The 20,201-nt window shown below is 45.7% G+C and overlaps 1 protein-coding gene across 1 annotated transcript in view; it reads left to right on the top strand.

The window, feature by feature from the left end:
* NMNAT2 (nicotinamide nucleotide adenylyltransferase 2) overlaps positions 1 to 20,201 on the top strand; it is a 143,836-nt gene that overhangs the window by 100,474 nt on the left and 23,161 nt on the right. Inside the window, exons 2-5 of the mRNA XM_047077367.1 lie at positions 13,034 to 13,122; positions 13,935 to 14,002; positions 16,059 to 16,137; positions 19,178 to 19,304. Of these exons, the coding sequence (XP_046933323.1) occupies positions 13,034 to 13,122; positions 13,935 to 14,002; positions 16,059 to 16,137; positions 19,178 to 19,304 (363 nt within the window). The remainder of the gene's footprint in view (positions 1 to 13,033; positions 13,123 to 13,934; positions 14,003 to 16,058; positions 16,138 to 19,177; positions 19,305 to 20,201) is intronic.

Here is a 20,201-nt window from a genome sequence, read left to right as displayed (position 1 = left end):
TACTGGGATATTATGATGGCTTCTTCACATACGCAGACCAAATATTAACTCCTTTTCCAGCTCCCTCTTCTCTCTCTAGAGGATTGAGAGTGGGAGTAGGTAGGGACTGAAAATTCCAAGCTTCTAATCATGGCTTGATCGCTGCTGACCAGTTCCCATCCAGCAGCACCAAGAGTCATCTCATTTACAGCAAAAGACACTGCTATCACCCAGGAGATTCCAAAGGATGTGGGAACTGTGTGTCAGGAATCAGGGTCATAAACCAAATATCAGAACAATAGATGTTCCCAGTGCTCTTGTCACTTAGGAATTTACAAGGGTTTTAGGAATTCTGTGCCAGGAACCAGGGTCAGAGACCAATATGTGTGCACATATATATATATATATTTTTTTCTATTATCTCATAACTTTCCTCCCCAAAGGAATTGTTAGACTTCCCCAAGAAAGAAAAGTATGGCCAATGTTTCCTGGGTTCTAGTGTTATTTTACGTCTATTATCTGACAACCCTGTGAGCTGAATAATATTATCTCCAGTTTAGAGATGTGTCGGTGGCCAGAGCAGTTGAGTAACCAACCCAAAGTCACCCAACTAGTAATGCTTGGGACAGGATTTGAACCTAGAGTCTATAAACTTATGCTCTATTGCCTCTTAGGCAAACTCCATGTCTTAATTTAAGGAATTCCAAAGGCTTAATTTTGGTTGTTCATAGGTTATTATACATTTATTTACTTATAGTTTCCTTCAAAGAGAAAACTCTACAATATCAATGAAATTGTTTCAAAACCGTGTCCTTTCTGTGACCCTGAAAGAGTCCAACACATGGTACATTTCTGTGAGCCAATTTCCTTTCTCCACTTCTGCAGGAGTTGATACTTGTCCCTTGGTTCCATTCATGTAGAACAAGACGGAGTGGTTCATTGGTTCACTGGGCACGCTGATTCTAGGAACAGGAAGGGTGACCAATTGTATCAGCTTCTTATTGCTGCTGCAATCAATTACCACAAACTTATCAGTTCAAAACAATGCAAAGTTCTTGTCTTACAGTTCGGAAAGTCCTAAAACTATTGTTTTATAGTTCTTCCTGGAAGCTCTGGGGGAGATCTCCTTCCTTCCCCCTTCCAGCTTCCAGAAAACCGGTACCTTCTTGTCTCACAGTCCCTTCCTGCATTTTCAAACCTCTCACTGCCCTCTGCTTCCATTGTCACATCATCCCTGAATCTGGCCCTCCGGCATTCTCTCAGTGAGTACATCGGCCCCACCTGGAGAATCCAGGATCACCTCCCCATCTCACCCCGTGGCAAGGTCCTTCATTTATGTCACACCTGCAAAGTCCCTCTGGCCATGTTCAGGTGACCTATTTACAGGTTCTGGGGATTAGGACGCAGACTTCTTTGGAGGCCTGGCTGTCATTCAGCACACCACACCAACCATCTCACTTTGCTGGGGACTGCGAGCCCTTCCAGGTCATGGAAACTTCAGTGTTGAAAGTAGGAAAGTTCCAGGCAAGCCTGGAGAGTTAGTTGCCCATAGCTGGGGGGGCCCTGGATTCAGGAAGATATTTTTACTGATTCATGGGAAAATAGAGAGGGAAGATGAACACAAGTAAGAAAGCTGTACGAGACACAGTGTTTTTCCAGTAACATTCTTAGGGGGAAAGTAACCTTTAACTTTTAAGCAGGCCCATGCAGTGTGGCCCGGCCCTAGAGCCTCAGCAGGACCACATCTCTACAAAAGGGACCCTTCTCTGCCTGATGCGCTCTACTTGTTTTACTTGGTAAAAGCAAAGCTATTCCCTCGATAAACTTTACTTCAGAGCCTGAATTATCCCTAAGTAAGAAGCCTGTGTGGTGAACTTGTGTTCAAAAAGATTAATGGTTAATAAAGTGTGAAATAACAGACGTGTAGTTAAAAATAGAGCCTGATTCCATGCAAATGACAGAAACCTGTCAAAAAACTACAGTGGGATTTTCACATCATGTGTGCTCTTCTGTCTTTATTCCTTCCCCCGCCTTTCCCCTCTCTCCCCCACCCCCACCCAGCCACCCACCCAGTTATATTTAGTATTACAGTCTGTGGGTTTTTAAAATAATTCTCCCATGTGTTTATGAGTCTCACTGAAGGGAAAGCCAGTTCACGCCATATTTTTACATATATATTTAGCTTTCTATTTCTGAAGAAATAAATAGAAAAAAAAATCATTCCCAATAATGGGCGAATTCCAAGAAGTGTGGTTTGGAAAGAGTGGAGGCAGGGATCTGGGGAGCTTTTCCAGTGGACAGGATTCAAATGGAGAGGCCAGACTTCGGGGTGGGCACCTAGCAGCCGGGACACATGAGAGGTTCACCCTGGCTTGGTGTGTCAGAAGTGGCAGTCGTGGAAGTGAGGGTCATAAATCATTTCCTAGCTGTGAAGATGAAGGGACATGAATTCTCCCAAGCCAGAGGTAGTGGAGCAAGTAAGATGAGCAGTCATGAGAAGGGAACCATGCCGCTCTGTGCTACTCCCCGACAGCTGGTTCATCCTTGCACATAGAAGGGGCTGCAAAAGCCAGACACGTGGATGAAAATCCAGGCACCAGAGGAAATCCAGGTGTGCAAGAAGTTCCGGGAAGCATTACCCTCCCTGGTCAATTAAGGCAGCCTGAGGTGCATGCACTGGGGATGGGGGCAGATGGTGGGAGCAGACAGACGGTTAAGAGAACTGGATTCTGTGTCCAGGGTCGCTGGTCAGGGGATGCAGGGCTGCCCTGAACATGGGTCTGTTCAAGGGCCTCAGATGGACCCCCACAGGCATCCATGCCCAGCCCACCTCTTCTTCTGGTCAGCCATTGGCCACAGAGACTGGGCGGAAGAACACCCCAAACCTGGGGACCCCGTCATCATCACCTTGGGAAATGTAGCCTTCCTGAGTCAGAGAGATAGGAGTAAGCAGGTGAAGAAAAAACTGTGCTCTCATAACCTCAAGAGACTTTCTATTTCACTACTTCTCTTACAGTTAAGAGTACCCGGTGAGGAGAGGAGGGGCCATTGTTCTGGTGAATGTACATCTTCTCCGCCAGTTCCACTGAGATGTGATGGGAGCGTTGGTACATGGCTGGCTGGGGAGCAGGGCTGGCCAGCTCCAGGAAGAGCTAAGCCAATTGCTCCCCATGGAGACTGGGTCCATAACTAGCCTGCACTTATTACAGGGGGCCTGCAGCCCACTCAGCTAGCAGTGACCAAGGAATGGCCCGGTGGGCTTCCATGGTCCCACTCATGGGTCAATGTCAGACACAATGCTCCCTTTCGTACTTCTTTCAGATTCAAGTGGTTCGCTCACTTGAATACTGTCTTAAGGCTTAGGTTAGACATCTCAGAGAGATAGGACCTGGTATGATCCATTGGTTCGCCCACCCAGGGGAACGTTGATCACCCAGCTCTCTGCTTCCCAAACACATTGGGACTGGAGGGGCTGGGAGTAGAAGGAGATCCAGGAGGGTGCTCCAGGTCACGTTGGGGAGGGCAAGACCCCCTTAGTGATGAGGCATGAAAACAGTATCATTGCTTTTCAGGCAAAGAAAGCCAAGCTCTAGAGCCTTCTGTAGGACCTGGAGACTCCATTCCTGATTCAGTCCATTTGCCCATGCCACCTTTTCCCCCTGGAATGAGTTTCTTTGTTCTGCTTTAAAAATCTAGGTTTTACTGTTGTTTGGGTGTGGCAAAGCCAACAGATCAGGGGACCATCGCCACTGAAAAGATAGTGACACTCACAGATCCCAAGAGTAGAGGGCATGTCTTGCTGCAGAAGGGCCACACAGGGGAGGCACCAGTCAGGAGATTGAGGGAGCCAGGGAAACACAGGCCAGAGCCTTTATTGTGGTTTCCGCAGGAAGGAAGTGGGGAGGCAGGGTAATGAGGTTTACAGTTAGCCAGTATGAATACTTCCAGTGGTTCTGTGATGTAGAAGCTGTCTCTATTGGTTTGGTACCTGGTCCTGGGGTGATTAGGGCAGGTGGAAGGGGCGGGGAGGAGTGGCCTGCAAGAGAGCCACACAGAGGGTGTGTTTGTGGGTATGGGCTCTGAATTGGTTAGTTTGCACTTGAAAGGTGTGCTCTCAGGTGCACTGTTTACTGTCTTTAGGATTTAGCTAACCCTGGGAGTGGTGTCCCCTTGAGGGCCAGCAAGGCTCCAGGTGTCCAAGCATCAGAAAACAGAAAAATAAAAAGACACAGTTAGTACGCCTTCCTCTTCTCTACTGTCAGGACCCAGCCCAAGTCTCATCTGTTCCAGGAAAGTTTCCCAGGCCACCTGATCCCATTGGGATCACTTCCTCCCATGAAATCCTATAGCATTTTAATGTTGCTGTTGTTCAGTTTTATATCCATTATCTAAGCAGAGCATATTGTGTCCCTGCATCAAAAACCAAAGATCCTTGGAAGTAGAGACTATGTCTTTTACTTCTCTATGTCTCCCACAGCACCTGGCACAGAGCCTTGAACATGAGAAATGCTCACTAAATTTTTGTTAAGGAATGTCCAAGGTTCAGTTTGCTAGGCCACAGGGATGGTTCCTTTAAAAGAAAAACAATTTCCAACCCCTGAGCAGGAAGAACCCTACTTTGTTTCTTCCCTTATGATCCAATAAACATTCTAATATTTAAATTAAAAAAAAAACAACTCTAAATTTTAGAATGTGTACAAATCCAGATCACGGTTGTGAAACTCACAAATAAGAAAAATTCAGGCAGTTCCAGCTGTGAATACAACTCAGAAAGGGTCATTTCTAATTGCAGCTGAAAAGGAAAAATGGAGTTAGTATCGATGCCCTGACCACAGTGTTTCCTCCACTAACTCTCTGGAAGAGGAGAATAGATTACACCCATCAGCTGGTTTCACTGTGTAGCCAGGAGGCAGACGAGACATGTCTGTCTCATGAATTATTGTTAATGGACAAATCATCTGTGTTGTGTCTGTCCGTGGCTGGTAGGTACAGCACAGGCTGTCAGGAGGGGAGATTTACCTGGTTTAAAGTGGCCTGGAATGAGTTGTGAGACAATAGTGGATCCTCATGGTGCTGAGGGCAGGGAAAAACAAGGCCACCCCATGGCATGGGCGCCTCCTCTGTGAATACAGGGGAAAGGAGGGTAGGCCAAATGGAGGATGGGTTGGACCTGAGTGTAAAATGTTAGAGGGATTTGGCTCTGCCACTGGGGCAGAGCTGAGGGACAAAAATAGACCACATCTCGGGAAGCTTGGCATGAAATTAAATTCCAGGCCCTAGCTACAGCTTTGCCAGGAAACTACCTGCCAGTGTCCAGAAATGCCCTTATCACACAAAGTGGAGGTGGTGGTGGAGTTGGAGCGGGAGGAGAACTTCTTTTGCGGGGACCCTAATGTTGCAGGGGCTGCTGCACCTGTCTGTAGTCCCTCTCTATGCAAAATATAGTCTATAGGCCAGCAGCAGTGGTTCCTTCAGGAGTTTGCTGGAAATGCTGACTCTGGGGCAGGGCTGGGAGTAGTGTGAGGCCAAAGGGGAGAGCTCCCTCCAGTGCAAAAATTAAGGGGGGTATTCAAAAACTCAGTAATGGAGATAAATAACATTTTTAAAAATCAAAATTATTGCAAAATATCTATGGTGAACAAAATAAAGTAATTTTAAATGAAGACAGGATCTGACCCTGCACTTGAATGATCCTGCCCTTTCCCCCTCACCCTAATCCTGGTCCTGATCCCAGGCCCCACCCAGACCATTGGAATCAGAATCAACATTCTAACAAGATCCCTCAAGAGGATTCACATGCACATCAAAGTTTGAGAAACACTGTTTTGGACAATACCTCCGAAGCCATAACAACCCCAAATCTTGGAATCCAGACAGCAACAAAAATGGAAAAGGCTGAAGAGAGAAAAGTTTTAGAAGCACCCAGCCCCACGAGTTTGCTTGTCATTTGCCTAGATTTGCACACTACCACCTTACAATTGTGCCATGTTCCATAGTTTACTATAAACTTAACAAAAAAATTTTATTTTGAAATACAGTTTCATAGGAAGTTGCAAAGATAGTACAGAGAGTTCCCCCATGCTCTCGACCTCTATTGGTTACATTTTATGTATCTATTGTACAATATGGAGGTGAGGAAATTGACATTGGTATAAAGTGTATCTATAGTTATATGTCATCTTATCACACGTGTACATTCATGTAACCAACACAATTAAGATATAGAACTAGTCTCCCTGGAGCTACAGCTTTCTAGTCACACCACCTCCATTCTCTGCCCCCACCCCTGTCCCTAACACTTGGCCATCACTAATCTGTATAATTTCTGAGACGGTTATGTAAATGGAATCATATAGTATTCAACCTTTTGAGATTGGCTTTTTTCCCCACACAGCACGATGACCTAGAGATCCATCCTAATTGTTGCTGGTTTTTTTCCTTTTTATTGCCAAGTAATATTTCACGCTATGCATATACCACTGTTTGTCTAACAATTTACCCATTGCAGGACATTTTATTTATTTACTGTATTTGGTTATTATAGATAAAGCCAGTATGAATAACCATGTGCAGGTTTTTACATAGACATGTTTTTATTTCTCTTGGAAAAACATCCAAGAGTATAATTCCTGGGTTATATGATTGAGCATATTTAGTTGTTGTTTTTTTTTTTTTTTTAAGAAATTGCCAAACTGTTTCTCAGAGTAGCTTTTTGCCATTTTCAATTTCCACTGCAATGTAGGAGAAATCCAGTTTCTCCATGCCCTTGTCAGCAGTTGGTATTGTCATTATTTTCTCCTTTAGCCATTCTGATTGGTGAATTGGCAATATCTCCTCGTGGTCTTAATTTACATTTCTCTGATGCTTAGTGCTATCGAACATCATTTCATAGACTTATTTCTCATCCACATGTCTGATTTGGTGAAATGTCTCTTCACATTTTTGCCCATTTTCTAGTTGGATTGTTAGTTTTTTTGTTTTTTAACTATTGCGCTCTAAGAGTCCTTTTTATATCCTAGACATGAATCCTCAAATATGTGGATCCTCCCAGTCTGTAACTTGGTTTTCCTTCTCTTAACAGGGTCTTTGACAGAGCAAAAGTTTTTAATTTTGTGAAAGTCCAATTTATTGGGTTATTTCTTTTATGCGTCGTGTTTTCAGCGTCATGTCTGTCTTCACCAAGCCCCATGCCCAAAGATTTTTCTCCCACATTTTCATTTAAGTTTCTGTTGTACGTAATTTAAATCTATGATCCATTTTGAGTTAATTTTTCTATAGGGTAAGAGATTTAGGTTGACTTAGGGGTTTTGTTGTTGTTGTTGTTGTTGTTTATTTTTGTCTTTGGCTGTCCAGTTGTTTCTGCATCATTTATTGAAAAGACTATCCTTCCTTTATTGAATTATTTTTACACCTTCATCAAAATGCAGTTGGCCATACGTATGTGGAGCTATTTCTAGACTGTATTCTGTTTCATTGATTTATGTGTCAGCCTCTCTGCCAATACCTCACAGTCTTGATTACTATAGCTATATAAAAAGACTTAAAATTTGGATAGATTGATTTCCCTACTTTCTCATTTTTTTTCAAGTTTTAACTATTCTAGTTCCTTTCCCTTTCCATGTACATTTTAGAATTATTTTGCCTGTATTTACACAAAAGAATCTTGCTGGACTGTTGATAGGAAGTGCATTTCATTTACATATTGGTTTGGAGATAACTAATATCTTGCTATGTTATGTCTTCTAATCCATAAACATGGTGTGTTTCTACATTTATTTAGATCTTCCTTGATTTTTTTTAATCAGCAGGTTTTAGTTTTTAGCATGTAAGTTCTGTATATGCTTTATTATATTTATATTTAAGTATTTCTTTTTTTTTTTAGTGGTCTATTTAGTGGTCTTTTATAAGTGGTCTTGTGTTCTTAATTTCAGTTTCCACATGTTTGTTGCTAGCATACAAAAATACAATTAACTTTCTTTTGTTGATCTTGTGTCTTATGATCTTACTGAACTCATTTATTAACTCTAAGAATTCCCTTGTAGATTTCTTGGGATTTCTAAGTAGACTTTTATGCCATATGTGAATAGAGATAGTTGTTTTTTTTTTTTCTTTTTGATCTCGATGACTTTTCTTTTTCTTGCCTTCAAGTACTATATTGAACAGCAGTGGTGACAGCAGATGTCCCTGCCTTGTTCCTGATTTTAGGGAGAAAGCATTCTATCTTTTGCCATTAAGTATGACATTTGCTATAGGTTTTTAAGGATGTTTCTTATGTTGAGGAAGTTCCTTTCTATTCCTCATATTCTGAGTTTTTATCATGAATGAATTTTGAATTTTGTCAGCTGCTTTTTCTACATCAATTGATACAATCATGTGAATTTTCTTCTTTATATTGTTAATTTGGGGAATCACATTAAATGATTTTTCAGATATTGAAACATCATGCCTGAAATACATGCCAATTGGCTATCGTGTATTATTCTTTCTATGTATAGCTGGATTCTATTTGCTAATATTTTGCTAATGATTTTTGCATATTTTGTACTCTCTTTGCCTGGCATTGGTATCAGGGTAATCCTGGCTTCATGAAATAAATTGGAAAGTGTTCCTCTTTTGTCTATTTTCTGCAAGGGACTCTAGACTTGTTTCGTTTTTAAAATTTCAGCTTTACTGAGGTATAATTGGCATATAAAATTTAAGATACTTAAAGCATACATTGTGGTGATTTGATAGACACAGACACTGTGAAAGGACTCCACACATCTAGTTTATTAACACATCCATCACTTCACATACTTTTTTTGTGTGTGAGAACATTTTAGTTCTACTCTCTTAGCAAATTTCAATTATACAATACAATGTCATTGTGGTGTTGTGAATTATAAAAAGCACCTATCTGGTTGTCATCCACAGTTCCTGGCCCACAGCTCTCAAAGCCTTTGAAATGAGAGCAAGAAGAGCATATTTTGTTATAATATTTGGTCTTTTTTTCTCAGTTCCTGAAAATGCTTCAGAACCATAAACGTGAAATGGGTGTCTTGTTATTCATAGCAAACCCCTCTCCGCCACAACTAGGTTTATGTTAATGAAGCGACTTTTGGAAACACCTAAGGATGGAGGCTCCTGGCCAGGGAAATGAGCTATAAATAGAGGGTTGGGACTTTCAGTCTCACCCCCTGATTTCTGGGGAGGTGACTTGGCTTGAGGCCGACTCAATCATCAATGGCTACTGAGTTAACCAATTATGCCCATATGATGAAGCCTCCATAAAATCCCCAAAAGGAGGGCATTAGGAGAACTTCTAGTTTGGGGAACCAGAATGCTTCCATTTACCTTTATGCTGGATCCTAAACACCATGAGACCCCAAATTCCACAAAGGCAGAGGCTCCTTTGTTTGGGACCCTGCCCGGTGTATCTCTTCATCTGGCTGTTGATTTGTATTCTTTAATATCCTTTGTAATAAATTGAGTGAGTAAATGAGCTTCCTGAGTTCTGTGAGCTGCTGTAGCAAATTAATCAAACCCAAGGAGTTGACGGTGGGAACCCCTGATTTATAGCCAGGTGGTCAGAAGTATAGGTGACAATCTGGCCTTGCAGTTTGGCATCTGAAGGGGAGGAGGCAGTCAGTCTTGTAGGGCTGAACCCTTAACCTATGGGGACAGATACTATCTCTAAGTAGATAGTGTCAGAATTGAGTTGGACCGTAGGATACCTGCTAGCGTCTGAGAATTGCTTCATGGTGTGGCTAACACACAAACACATACACGTTAAAATTGGGAGTTAAAACCATTTTAGTTTTCAACTACAGTTAGCATGTTTTATAGTAGATCCATCTGTAGCTTTGTTTTAAACTCTTCTTTAAATGTTTAATAGAATTCTCCAGTGAAACTATGTGGGAGTTATGCACCTTTATATTGAGAATTTGATTTGATTTTCGTAGCAACCTTGCAAAGAAGGCATTTTACAGATATGGAAGCTTAAGGCGCAGAGAAATGAAGTGACTTACCCAAGATCTAGACATCTTCTGATTCCAAGTTCAGTATTGTTTCCACAAAACCACACTTCCTGAGTTAGATGTCACTAGGCAGACTCTTCAGGCATTTGGAATCTCTTTGAGAAACAAGGAAAGAGAATAATCATATCTGTTCCTGGCCACTTGTGTTTAGCTGGGTGCCAGCTCTTTCTTGCTTGACGTTACATTCAAGTTAGGGGATAATCAGGCAACTAATGAATTGCTGGGTATAAAACCTAGTACTATTAGCACAATCATAAAGGTGTAGGCTACGAGATTGATGACACATACATTGACACATCCCTCTGCAAAGTCTCAGAAGCAAAGCAAACAAAAATGTCTGAAGAGAGAAGGAAATCCCACTTTCGCGGTCCCTGGACATTCCCTGGGAAGTTTCGATGGGTCATCTCCCTCCTCCATCCCTCATGACCTGACCCCATATTTCCCACTAGGAATTACTATCTTGTTTAAGATAGGATTTTTCACCACCTTCACTCTCCCTTCTGCGAGTGAATTTTCTTCCAACTCAGAGCATGTCACTTCCTTGTTTAATAGCCTTCCACGATTCTCTGTTGTCTATACTTCTCAACTTTATGGTTGTTGTCTATGTATGCCTATGGTTCTCAAATTTCAGAGAACAGAAGAATCACCCAGGGATACTAATGGAAAATGTAGACTCTAAAGTCCTAACCCCAGAGATTTTGATTCAGTAACTCTGGACTAAGACCCAGGAGTCTATATTTTAATAACCTCCTCCTAATGATTCCAGTGTAAGTGGTCCAAGGAATATTGTTGACCAGATAGCAATCACTGGCATAAAAGTTGTAGTCCTTGGCCTGGCTTTCGGGGTCCCCTGAAGTTTGATTCCAACTTGCTTGGTCAATAGTACTCCTCCCTCACCCTCACCCTTACCCCTACCAGGCCTCCTATAGACCAAAATAATGGGTAAGACTGAATCATTTGGCTAGAGTGCTTTGGAAAGGCAAACTTAATCTCTCCTGTCCCTTTTCCCCCTGCCCTTAACATCTCAACATCAGCACAGAGTTGTTCAAACTATAGGTTGCCACACAATAATAGGTTTTGATCAGCTTTTTATTTAAATTTATGATTGCTGGAATAGAATACATGGAAAATGTCAGTGTGCATTGCTGTAGTTAAGGGTATTGTAATATATTTGTTTCAGTTAATTATACATATACATGGGTATGTACTATGTCAGGATATGAAATGTATTTCTTACTGTGGGAGTACTACAGCAATAACATTGAAAGCCACAGCTATAGAACTCACCCAGTTTGCCTCTCATTGGATCCATCAGGATAGCCTTCTGTTTCTCCATTATTGTGAACCTTTGGAGAATAATAAATACTCTTACCATAAGATCCAGCCATTGCACTCCTAGATACTTACCCAATCGAATTGAAAACCATGTCCATGCAAAAACCTGCACATGCATGTTACATCTGTTTTTTTCATAATCAGTGAAAACTGGAAACAACCAAGATGTCCTTCACTTGGTGAATGGATCAACACATGGTACAAATGGATAAACAAATTGTAATACATCCAGACAATGGAATATCATTCAGCAATGAAGAAAAAATGAGATATCAAGCCACAAAACTACATGGAGGAAACTTAAAAGCATAGTGTCAAGTGAAAGAAACCAGTCTGAAGAGGATACCTTCTGTATGATCTGCTTGGTGTTTTGGAAAAGGCAGAACTAGAGAAGTGATAAAAAGATCAGTGGTTACCAGTGGCTGTGGGGGGGCGGGGGGGGAGAGGTATGAATAGGTGTGGAGCACTGTGGACTTTGAGCGTAGGGAAACTATTCTTTATGCAACTGCAATGGTGAATACATGTCATTATGCATTTGTCAAAACCCAAAGACTCTACAACACAGAGTGTCTCTTCATGGGAACTATGGCACATAGTTAATTAATCATAATGCATCAGTATGGACTCATCAAGAGTAACAAATGTACCACACTCATGCAAGATATTAATAATAGGGGAAAACCGTGTTGGGGTAAGATAAGAAAGAAGGTGCGGGCTGAGTATATAAAACTCTGCATACTATCTGCTCAATTATTCTTTAAATTCAAAGCTTTGCTAAAGAATAAAGTCCATTAATTTTTTTTTTTATGAAACTAAGAGATTTCACATTGAAAGAAAAAAAGGCAAATGTGATGAGAATTATTTTTGAGTTGTAAGAGAGCCAACAAGGAAATCCTGGAAACTTGCTTGTGAACTACACAGCCAGCCTCGCCACTCAAGACCCCCCTTAATCCCTCGCCTGTCAAATAAGTCCAGGCCACATTTCCTCAGCAGTACAAGCTGGGCCCTGTTGGGTTTGCACGCTGAACCCCTTTGGAAGTCAGAACCAAAATTTTCATGCCCTTCCTCGTTTTCTAGATTTTCTCATGGAAATGAGATTGGGCTTGTCTGGTAAATTTGAAAAAGCAGCATCACGAACTCCTTGCAAAGGAAAAAAAGCTTTTCTGTGTCTGAAGTTTTCTCAATCAACTATAATGATGGCTTTCCTGTTAATTCTCCCTAATTATGTAGGAGGCCTTTTAAGTTTGTTTTGGTGGTTTTTCTCTTCTGAGAGAAGGCCATCAGCCCACCTTTCATATTATAAGAAGGTGGTGGCCGTTACTGCTTCTCCTTCCTCCTTTTAAGTCACTCGTCCATTTTAGAATTTCTGTGAGTGATCACAGGTGTAAATTCCCATTTGTCCCTGGAGTGGCTCTCAGTGAGGTGATTGTTCTAAATCCCTCTAAGCTACCCACTCGTCAAGCAGAGGACCTTTACAATTGGACGAATCCCCTATTGTAAAGCCTTTTGCTTTGGGGGCCAGAATCTCGTTCCATAACCTTTTTGAATCACCAACATAACTTCGAAAATTGTCACTTTCCATTTAAATGGCAAGAAAGCTGTCAGGACATAAACCCTACAGAGAGGGAATGTATTGATTTCAATGATCGCCTTTAATCCACACCTTTCCTCTTTATAACGTGTGGTTTTCTTCTCTTAATTAGAAAGAGCCAGGGATTATCTGCACAAAACTGGAAGGTTTATTGTGATTGGTGGGATCGTCTCTCCTGTCCACGACTCCTATGGAAAACAGGTGGGTTCCTCCTTCACCCTCTCTAACCTGATGGCTCCTCTGGCTGCCCCTGCTGCCACCTCCACTTCACTCCCTGGAAACACAAGATGCCCGAGAGCTGGCGTCCTGCTCCCATCTCTGAACCACAGTCAGACCTTGGTGGGTGGGGGCCGGGCGGCAGCTGGCAGGAACAGCTGCCCGTGACCGCGGCTGCGCGTAGCTCCAGGCCCCGTCGGCACTCATTAGCAGCAGAGCGGGCACACCCGCTGGGGGCCAAGAGTGACTTGGCATGGAAGCCACCCTGGCAGCTGGTGATGGGCTGGGCAAGTCTTTCCCGGATTTTAGGAGGAAAAGACCTATCTCTGCCTCTTACGCTCTGGTTTAAAATTCCTTTCCTGGTCGCTCCCTCCTTGCCTCATGTCCGGGAAAATCTAGGGGTCCTCACGGCATTTCCATCCCCCTCTTCCCCAGATACACCTCACACCTCTGGGGAGGTCGCCCAACCAGCCAGCTTGAGCCCAGAGACAAGGCAACGTTTGCCTAGTTAAGTCTCGTCCCTGTGCCGGGCACAAGTTGGCCACTTCATCGGAGAGGTCCACCTACTGACCCTGTCGGGAGTGATGTACTCCCACGCCCTCCATTCCTTTTCTTTTCCCTCCGCCCCTCCCTGTGTGTCTCTGTGGCAGATGGACTTGCAGGGCGGCCACACCCTCCTTCCCTGTCACCACTGACAAATGGCTGCCCTTGAATAACCGGGCGGCTAGGGATGGCGTCTCAAGGGCGGCTGTGGGGAGTGGAGCCAGCCTCCTGGTGATTGCTCTGTTGCTCCCCAGGGCCTTGTGTCAAGCCGACACCGTCTCATCATGTGTCAGCTGGCCGTCCAGAATTCCGACTGGATCAGGTAGGGCTGGCCTGGTGTGTGTGGATCAGGTGGGTGGCCCTGGGCCTCACTGGGGGTGAGTGCAGGAGGAGGAGGAGGCGTCCTCTCAGCCATTTGGATCCCACAGGGGTGGGGAGGCCAGCCCAGACGTTACCCACTGTGGAGGGAATAATTATACTGACCTTCAGAGGTGGCCCAACTGAGAGCTCTATCTTTTAACCAAGCCATAACGCCCACCAAACTGAAGAGGGAAGCTTCAGTGTTGATTCTGCCCCGGGACTTTTGGATCCAGTATTCCTGAAGCATCATTGGATTTGGGGTGAGGCCTGGCCAGGAAATCCGAAAGGCCTCTCCACTTTCCTCCCCAGTTGCTTCCTGCAAACTCTACCTTTTAAGGGAATATTCCCTGGCCCTGCCTATTTCCCCTTCCAGGACTCTGGCTCCCTAGGGCTCCAGGCTGACCGTGGCACAGAGGCACTGCGAGCGAGCACTCAAGGCCTTTCCCTCATACTCTGGGCACAGTCCTCACTGAGATGGCAGACACCATTATCTGCACGGCTTGCCTTGTAATTAAAGCGAGCCTCCTCCACTAGTTATGCTAATTACGCTCCCCAAAGTTCCTACGGTTATCATTTGCATGAGAAAATGGCGTTTAAAAAAAATAATGGCGCACCATTTGTACCGTAATATCTCCCCCTGGAAAAAATAAGCAGCACCTAGAGGTTTCCCTGAAAGGAGGGAAACGAAGAAAAGCTGACCTCAGAATGAGACGGAAGAGACGGGCTGGGCGGGAAGGAGAGCAGCGAAGTGAAAATTAAATAGTGATCCTCACCATTTGTGTGCAGTGATTTGTGTAAGAAACGCTTGCCCTTTACAGACTATCTCATCCCCTGAAGATGTAGGTTGGGTCAAGAGACAGCTGCCTTCTCTCTGATGAGAGACATGCCCGGAGAAGTCGAGGGGTTTGAGCGTGTACAACACATCTGTGGTCAAGTCAGGGATAGAAGCGAGGCCTTTACACATTCTGGCTCCTGATCTTCTGGGGAAAGCGGGGTCCAGGGGGGAAATACTGGGCAGGAGGTCTATCCTGATTGGATGTTATTAGAAGATCCTGAAATAATTGCTTCATTCATTCATCGAATGTTCACCCAGCACTTCCCACCTGCACTGCTCTAGGCAATTGGGAGAAGGCGGAATTCTAAGAACTGAGATCACTAGCAAGGCTCAGGTAGCTCTAGAGATAAGGGCTGAGCCCCAGGACTTGGCCAGTATGGTGTCTGCCTGTCTCGGGGAGGCGGTGGTTAGGGGTATGGGGAGCCTGACACACAGGCTGACTCTCAGGGGTTTTTGCTTAGGGAGATCTTACCCCTGGGAAGCTTAGGTGCGTGTGCATGGTGGGAGGTGGGCAGGGAATGCTCAACTGCTTAGGAAATGTTTGAGAAATATCCCAATTTAGCAGTTCATTAAGTTGGCAATTAAGCCCGAGTGCTGCATCAGTCTGGGGCTGGATCCCTGCTCGTTTCACATCTGCGTGTACAGGAGGGGTGGACCAGCACGCGGGTCTGCGCCTCTCAGTCTGACTGGTACACCCCCCCCCCCCCATGCCCACAAGGCCCCCCCACCTGCACAGGGAGGCAGACAGGGGCCGATTCCCCAAGTCAGATATCTGCAGCCACCACTCAACAAGGGCCTGGCTTTTAATCCTGATCACAATCCTAGAAGGCCCAGAGGAGAATTTCCATCTCGTGGGCAAGCACAAGAGACTCTATATATAAAACTCATTGGGCCCTTCCAATAACCCCACAAGAGAGTTACCGTAGTTATTTTACAGGTGGGGAAAGTGAGAACCCAAAGACAACGTAACTTTCCCAAAGCCCCATACTCCTCTGGTTTTATAGAGGGGGCAGCTGGGGGGTAGAAAGGTGTTTTAAGCCCATGTTTGTTCTGATTTGGGATCTAAGGACACGGTGTGAGCAGGTTTGCTAAGCGCCCCGAGCTATACAGTCTCTGGAAGGAACTACTAACGAAAAAGTGTTGAGAATGGAAACCCAGGGAAACCTGTTTCTGGTCATGTCAGGGTGGACCCGTGGGAGTGCTATCAGGACACCTGGCAGACAACCTGCAGTGTGCTGGAACATCATCGGGACCTCATGAAGGTGAGCTGGGCTGCGGCTGAGGGGTGGGTGGCCCCCAGAAGCCGGGCGGGCCGGTAAGGGTGCTGCTGCTGGCCTACTGACCTGGTTCAGTTTCCTGCTTCCCAGACAGCTGTGTGGGAAACCAAGCCCCGGGCAGCAGGAAGGAGGGCAGTGAACTCGAACCCAAGCAGCTCCAGAGCCTGTTCCCCTGTCTTGCTTCCTCTGCTCAGTATGACTCGGGGCGATGTTCACCTTCCAACAGCAAATCCAAGGTGGGATTAAGGAGACCCCCGTGGGAGGATTTCAAGGCAGACAATGTCCTGATCCGTGTTATATTAGTGGATAAAAAAGGAAGCACAGAGAGGTGAGCCAACCTATCTGAGGACACACAGCCACTGCTCAGTGGCTTGTGCCCAGGTTGTAGTGACTGAAGAGCTGCTTGCCAGGTTAGAACGAGTCCCACACCAGTCAGCAGCACTGGCCAGAATATGTAGAAAGCACCCTTCCCAGATCAATACCAGCCCATCGACTTCCACAGTAACGGATGTAGAGCTGTGCCATCCATAGGAGGAGGCCCGACCGACCGAGACAAGATGCAGTGGACCTACTCACCTCCACTGGCATGGCCACCATGCCTTCCCCAGCCCGAAATGGCAGTCCAGATAGCATTGTTCTGACTCAGGGAGCACCTCTACCCACCTGTGTTTTCTGTCAGTGGAGCCAGAACCTTCTCCTTGGGGAGCCATCAGCAAGCCCCCATCTCCTCACACTCCACCAACCATGCAGCTGTGCTTCATGTTAATAGTGCTGGAGTTTAGGGCTCCCAACAAGCCAGGGAGTCAGGAGTAAGAGGAGGAGGGAAAGGGCCTAGCTGACTGTTGCTTCATCTATTAGGTTTGTCTTTCTTGGAATTGAAGAAAACCAATTTTCCCTTCCTTCTGTTTTCAGAACCCTTCACACACATCCTGAGTCTTTTCCGGTCCCCTTGAAAGGATTCTGAGACAGGGTGGCCCTGACTTGACCCTCTGTGCTGGTCTCAACAACGGCAGGAAGAAAAGACATCCTGTCTTACTACATAAGGGTGTATCAGTCAGGGTAGGCTAAGATATGCTGTAGTAACAAACATTCTTAAACACTTAGCAACTTCACACAAGTTTATTTCTCACACTACATGGCAGTGGGGGAGGGGGACAGCTGGGGGCCTGGGCTCCTTCTAGTCACATAGGAGCCTCAGGCTCCATGATGGAAAGGAGGAATCAGGGACCCTGCAGACGTGCCTGAGACCTGGCTCTACCAGCCATGAAGCCTGGCTGCTATTTTGCTGTCTAAATGCCTGGGCCTCCCAAAGCCTCCCTTTGTTACTCATGCCCAGAGGCAGGAGTCTGGGCCAGAGGAGCTCAGCCAGGAGTCCCAGCTGTTGCAGGGATGGGCACAGGCTGGCAGAGAATGTAAGTCCCTGTCTTGGAGCAGGAGCTGATAGCTCCCCATCTCTTCAGTTCTGGCATCAGGCCATGTTCCTGTTGGAGAGATTACCACAGGGCACACTTCACAGGTGACTCAAGGCCGTGCTTGGAAAGGCCCCTGAGGATCTGAGAGCCCACGGAGGGCCAATGAGGGCAGCACAGGGCATGTGGCTAGTCCTTTTCTTCTCTACCCAGAACAAGTCCATTGGGATTAATGGTGCAGTGCAGCGGGAGGAAGAAATTCTTCAGCTACCAGACCTGTTATTAAATGAGAATGTGGCCTTTTCTTTTCTGGAGCTGAAATAATACTAAAAAGGAAGCAGGCTGCCCCTTCCACTCCAGCAACCACCACTGGGCAGAGAATCCCGCAAAACAGGCTGAGAAGACCGTGCTGTCCCGGCCTCAGCTGGCTCCCAGATGTGACTGGATGCTGCTGTGACCTCCTCCTGTCCGAAACACGACAGAAGTGACAGGTCACCCCTCAAAACAAATGTCAGCCCTTCTGGGGCTTGGAAGGAGGCCTTGCTGCCCTGCTTGTGTGGAAGGGGTCCCTTCCGAGGGTTGCCACAACCCTGGGGCTTGGGGCTCTCTGGCCTCAGGACTCCATAATCCAGAACGAGTCATGGGCCGCGGGGTGGGATGCTGGCTTTCAGGGAAGGGACCTTGAATCAGCAATGGCCCTTGTGAAGCTAAACGGATTGAAAATCCATCCTTTGTTTCTCAGTTGCCCAGTGGCAGGCCTCCCACCCACCGTGGGGAGGGGGGGTTGCTTCTGGGTCAGCTGTGAAAAATGCTGCCTTATCAGCTCTCTGCTTTCTGCGGCACCAGAGGGAAGCAGCAGGCCAGATAACACAGGACAATGGATAATACACATAGAATTTCCGTTTGGCTCTGGAATGTGTATTCACACTGGCAGGCAAGCGCGAGAGTGCCCAGAACCCCACCCCCTCTTCCTGCAACACAAACACATCCTGCTCGGCCTGGCACCACTCTCTGGCTCTGCCCGTCATTGGCATCTCTGGCCTGGAGAAGCGGCAGGTGGTGATGGTGCCTGGTGTTTGTATGACCTTTCCCAAGCTCACACAGCCCTTTCGCAGACATGACCTCATTTGAGCCCCGTGAAAAAGGCAGGGAGGGCAGGTATGCACGTTACACAGAAGGTTACAACATCGGCCGTCATGTGGCAAATACTCTACCTCTACGGGCAAATGCTTTGCAAATGCTCACGTGTTAATCCTCCCACAACCCGGAAAGGCAGCTATGTGGCCTGTCCATGTTCAACACCTGAGCTGAGGTTCAAGAGACGTTAACTATCCAAGGTCACGTAGTGACAGAGGGGGCTCAACCTGAACCAGTGTCCGTGCAACAGTACATCGCATGCTTTTGCAGCACTGAACTGTCCGGCCTCCTGCCAGCCTAGTGCAACCACGCAGTGGGGCCGTATCTAGAACCCGCTCTTGCCACCACTGCGCTCTCCCTCAGCTCCGAGTGGCCTCCCCATGATAGATGAGCAGATGAGCATTGGGAGATAATTGGGAAATGTTTCTCATAAGTAACTTGGCTAATGACACTGACCTTGCACCTCTCCCTTTCCCCAGCGGGTGACTGGCTGCATCCTCTCCAATGTCAACACACCCTCCATGACGCCTGTGATCGGACAGCCCCAAAATGAGACCCCTCAGCCCATTTACCAGAACAGCAATGTGTCCACCAAGCCCACTGCAGGTAGGGCAACATGGATGTGGGGCCATGGTTCTCAAACTTCAGAATCACCTGGAGGGCTTGTTGAAGTCCAGGTTGCTAGGCCCTTCCCCAGAATTTGATTTAGTAGGTCTGGGAGGGAGATGATAATCTGCATTTTTAACAAGGTGATACGGATGCCCTGGTCCTTAAAATAGAGCATCAGAGAGAAATAGTCACAATGAGAGAGAGACTGAGAGAGACAGGGTTGGTGGTGTGCATTTTTTCCCCTGCATTTAAATATAAATATAATTCCTTTAACTGGGAATTAAAGATACAATAAGGCAGCATTTTTCTCTGCCTCTTCCAAGGGGGTTGAGGATCTTGCCCAAGGTCACACAGTGAGGAGGTGGTGGGACTAGGAGTCAAACCCAGGCATCTGCATTCAGCATCCCACACTCTTAACCAACTTTTCAGTGACAGAAAGGGCTTCAACATTTACTCAACACCTGTTACTGTAGGCCTGTACGATGTTCAGTGCTTTCCACAGATTCTCATTTAGTGCAGTAATTCTGCGATATAGATATTATGTTCCCATTTATCAAGAGAAAACTGAGATTCAGAGAGGGTAAGGAGTTCGCTGAAGATCACACAGCTCAAAAAGTAAAAGAGCCAGAATTCATATTCAGGACTATCTGATTCCAAGGTCCCTGTTTTTTCTTTTTTAAAAAAAATTTTTTTTTAAATGTCTTTATTTATTTCTGAGACAGAGAGAGACAGAGCATGAGCAGGAGAGAGAGAGGGAGACACAGAATCCGAAGCAGGCTCCAGGCTCTGAGCTGTCAGCACAGAGCCCGACGCGGAGCTCGAACTCACGAACCGTGAGATCATGACCTGAGCTGAAGTCAGTTGCTTAACCGACTGAGCCACCCAGGCGCCCCG

This window comes from Lynx rufus, unplaced genomic scaffold, assembly GCF_022079265.1.
Source record: "Lynx rufus isolate CCGP_SWC_20201006 ecotype Redwood Valley unplaced genomic scaffold, mLynRuf1.p SCAF_15, whole genome shotgun sequence".
Classification (NCBI taxonomy): Eukaryota; Metazoa; Chordata; class Mammalia; order Carnivora; family Felidae; genus Lynx; species Lynx rufus.
Note: the sequence above shows the minus strand (reverse complement) of the source record. Positions and strands in the feature narration are given on the sequence as shown.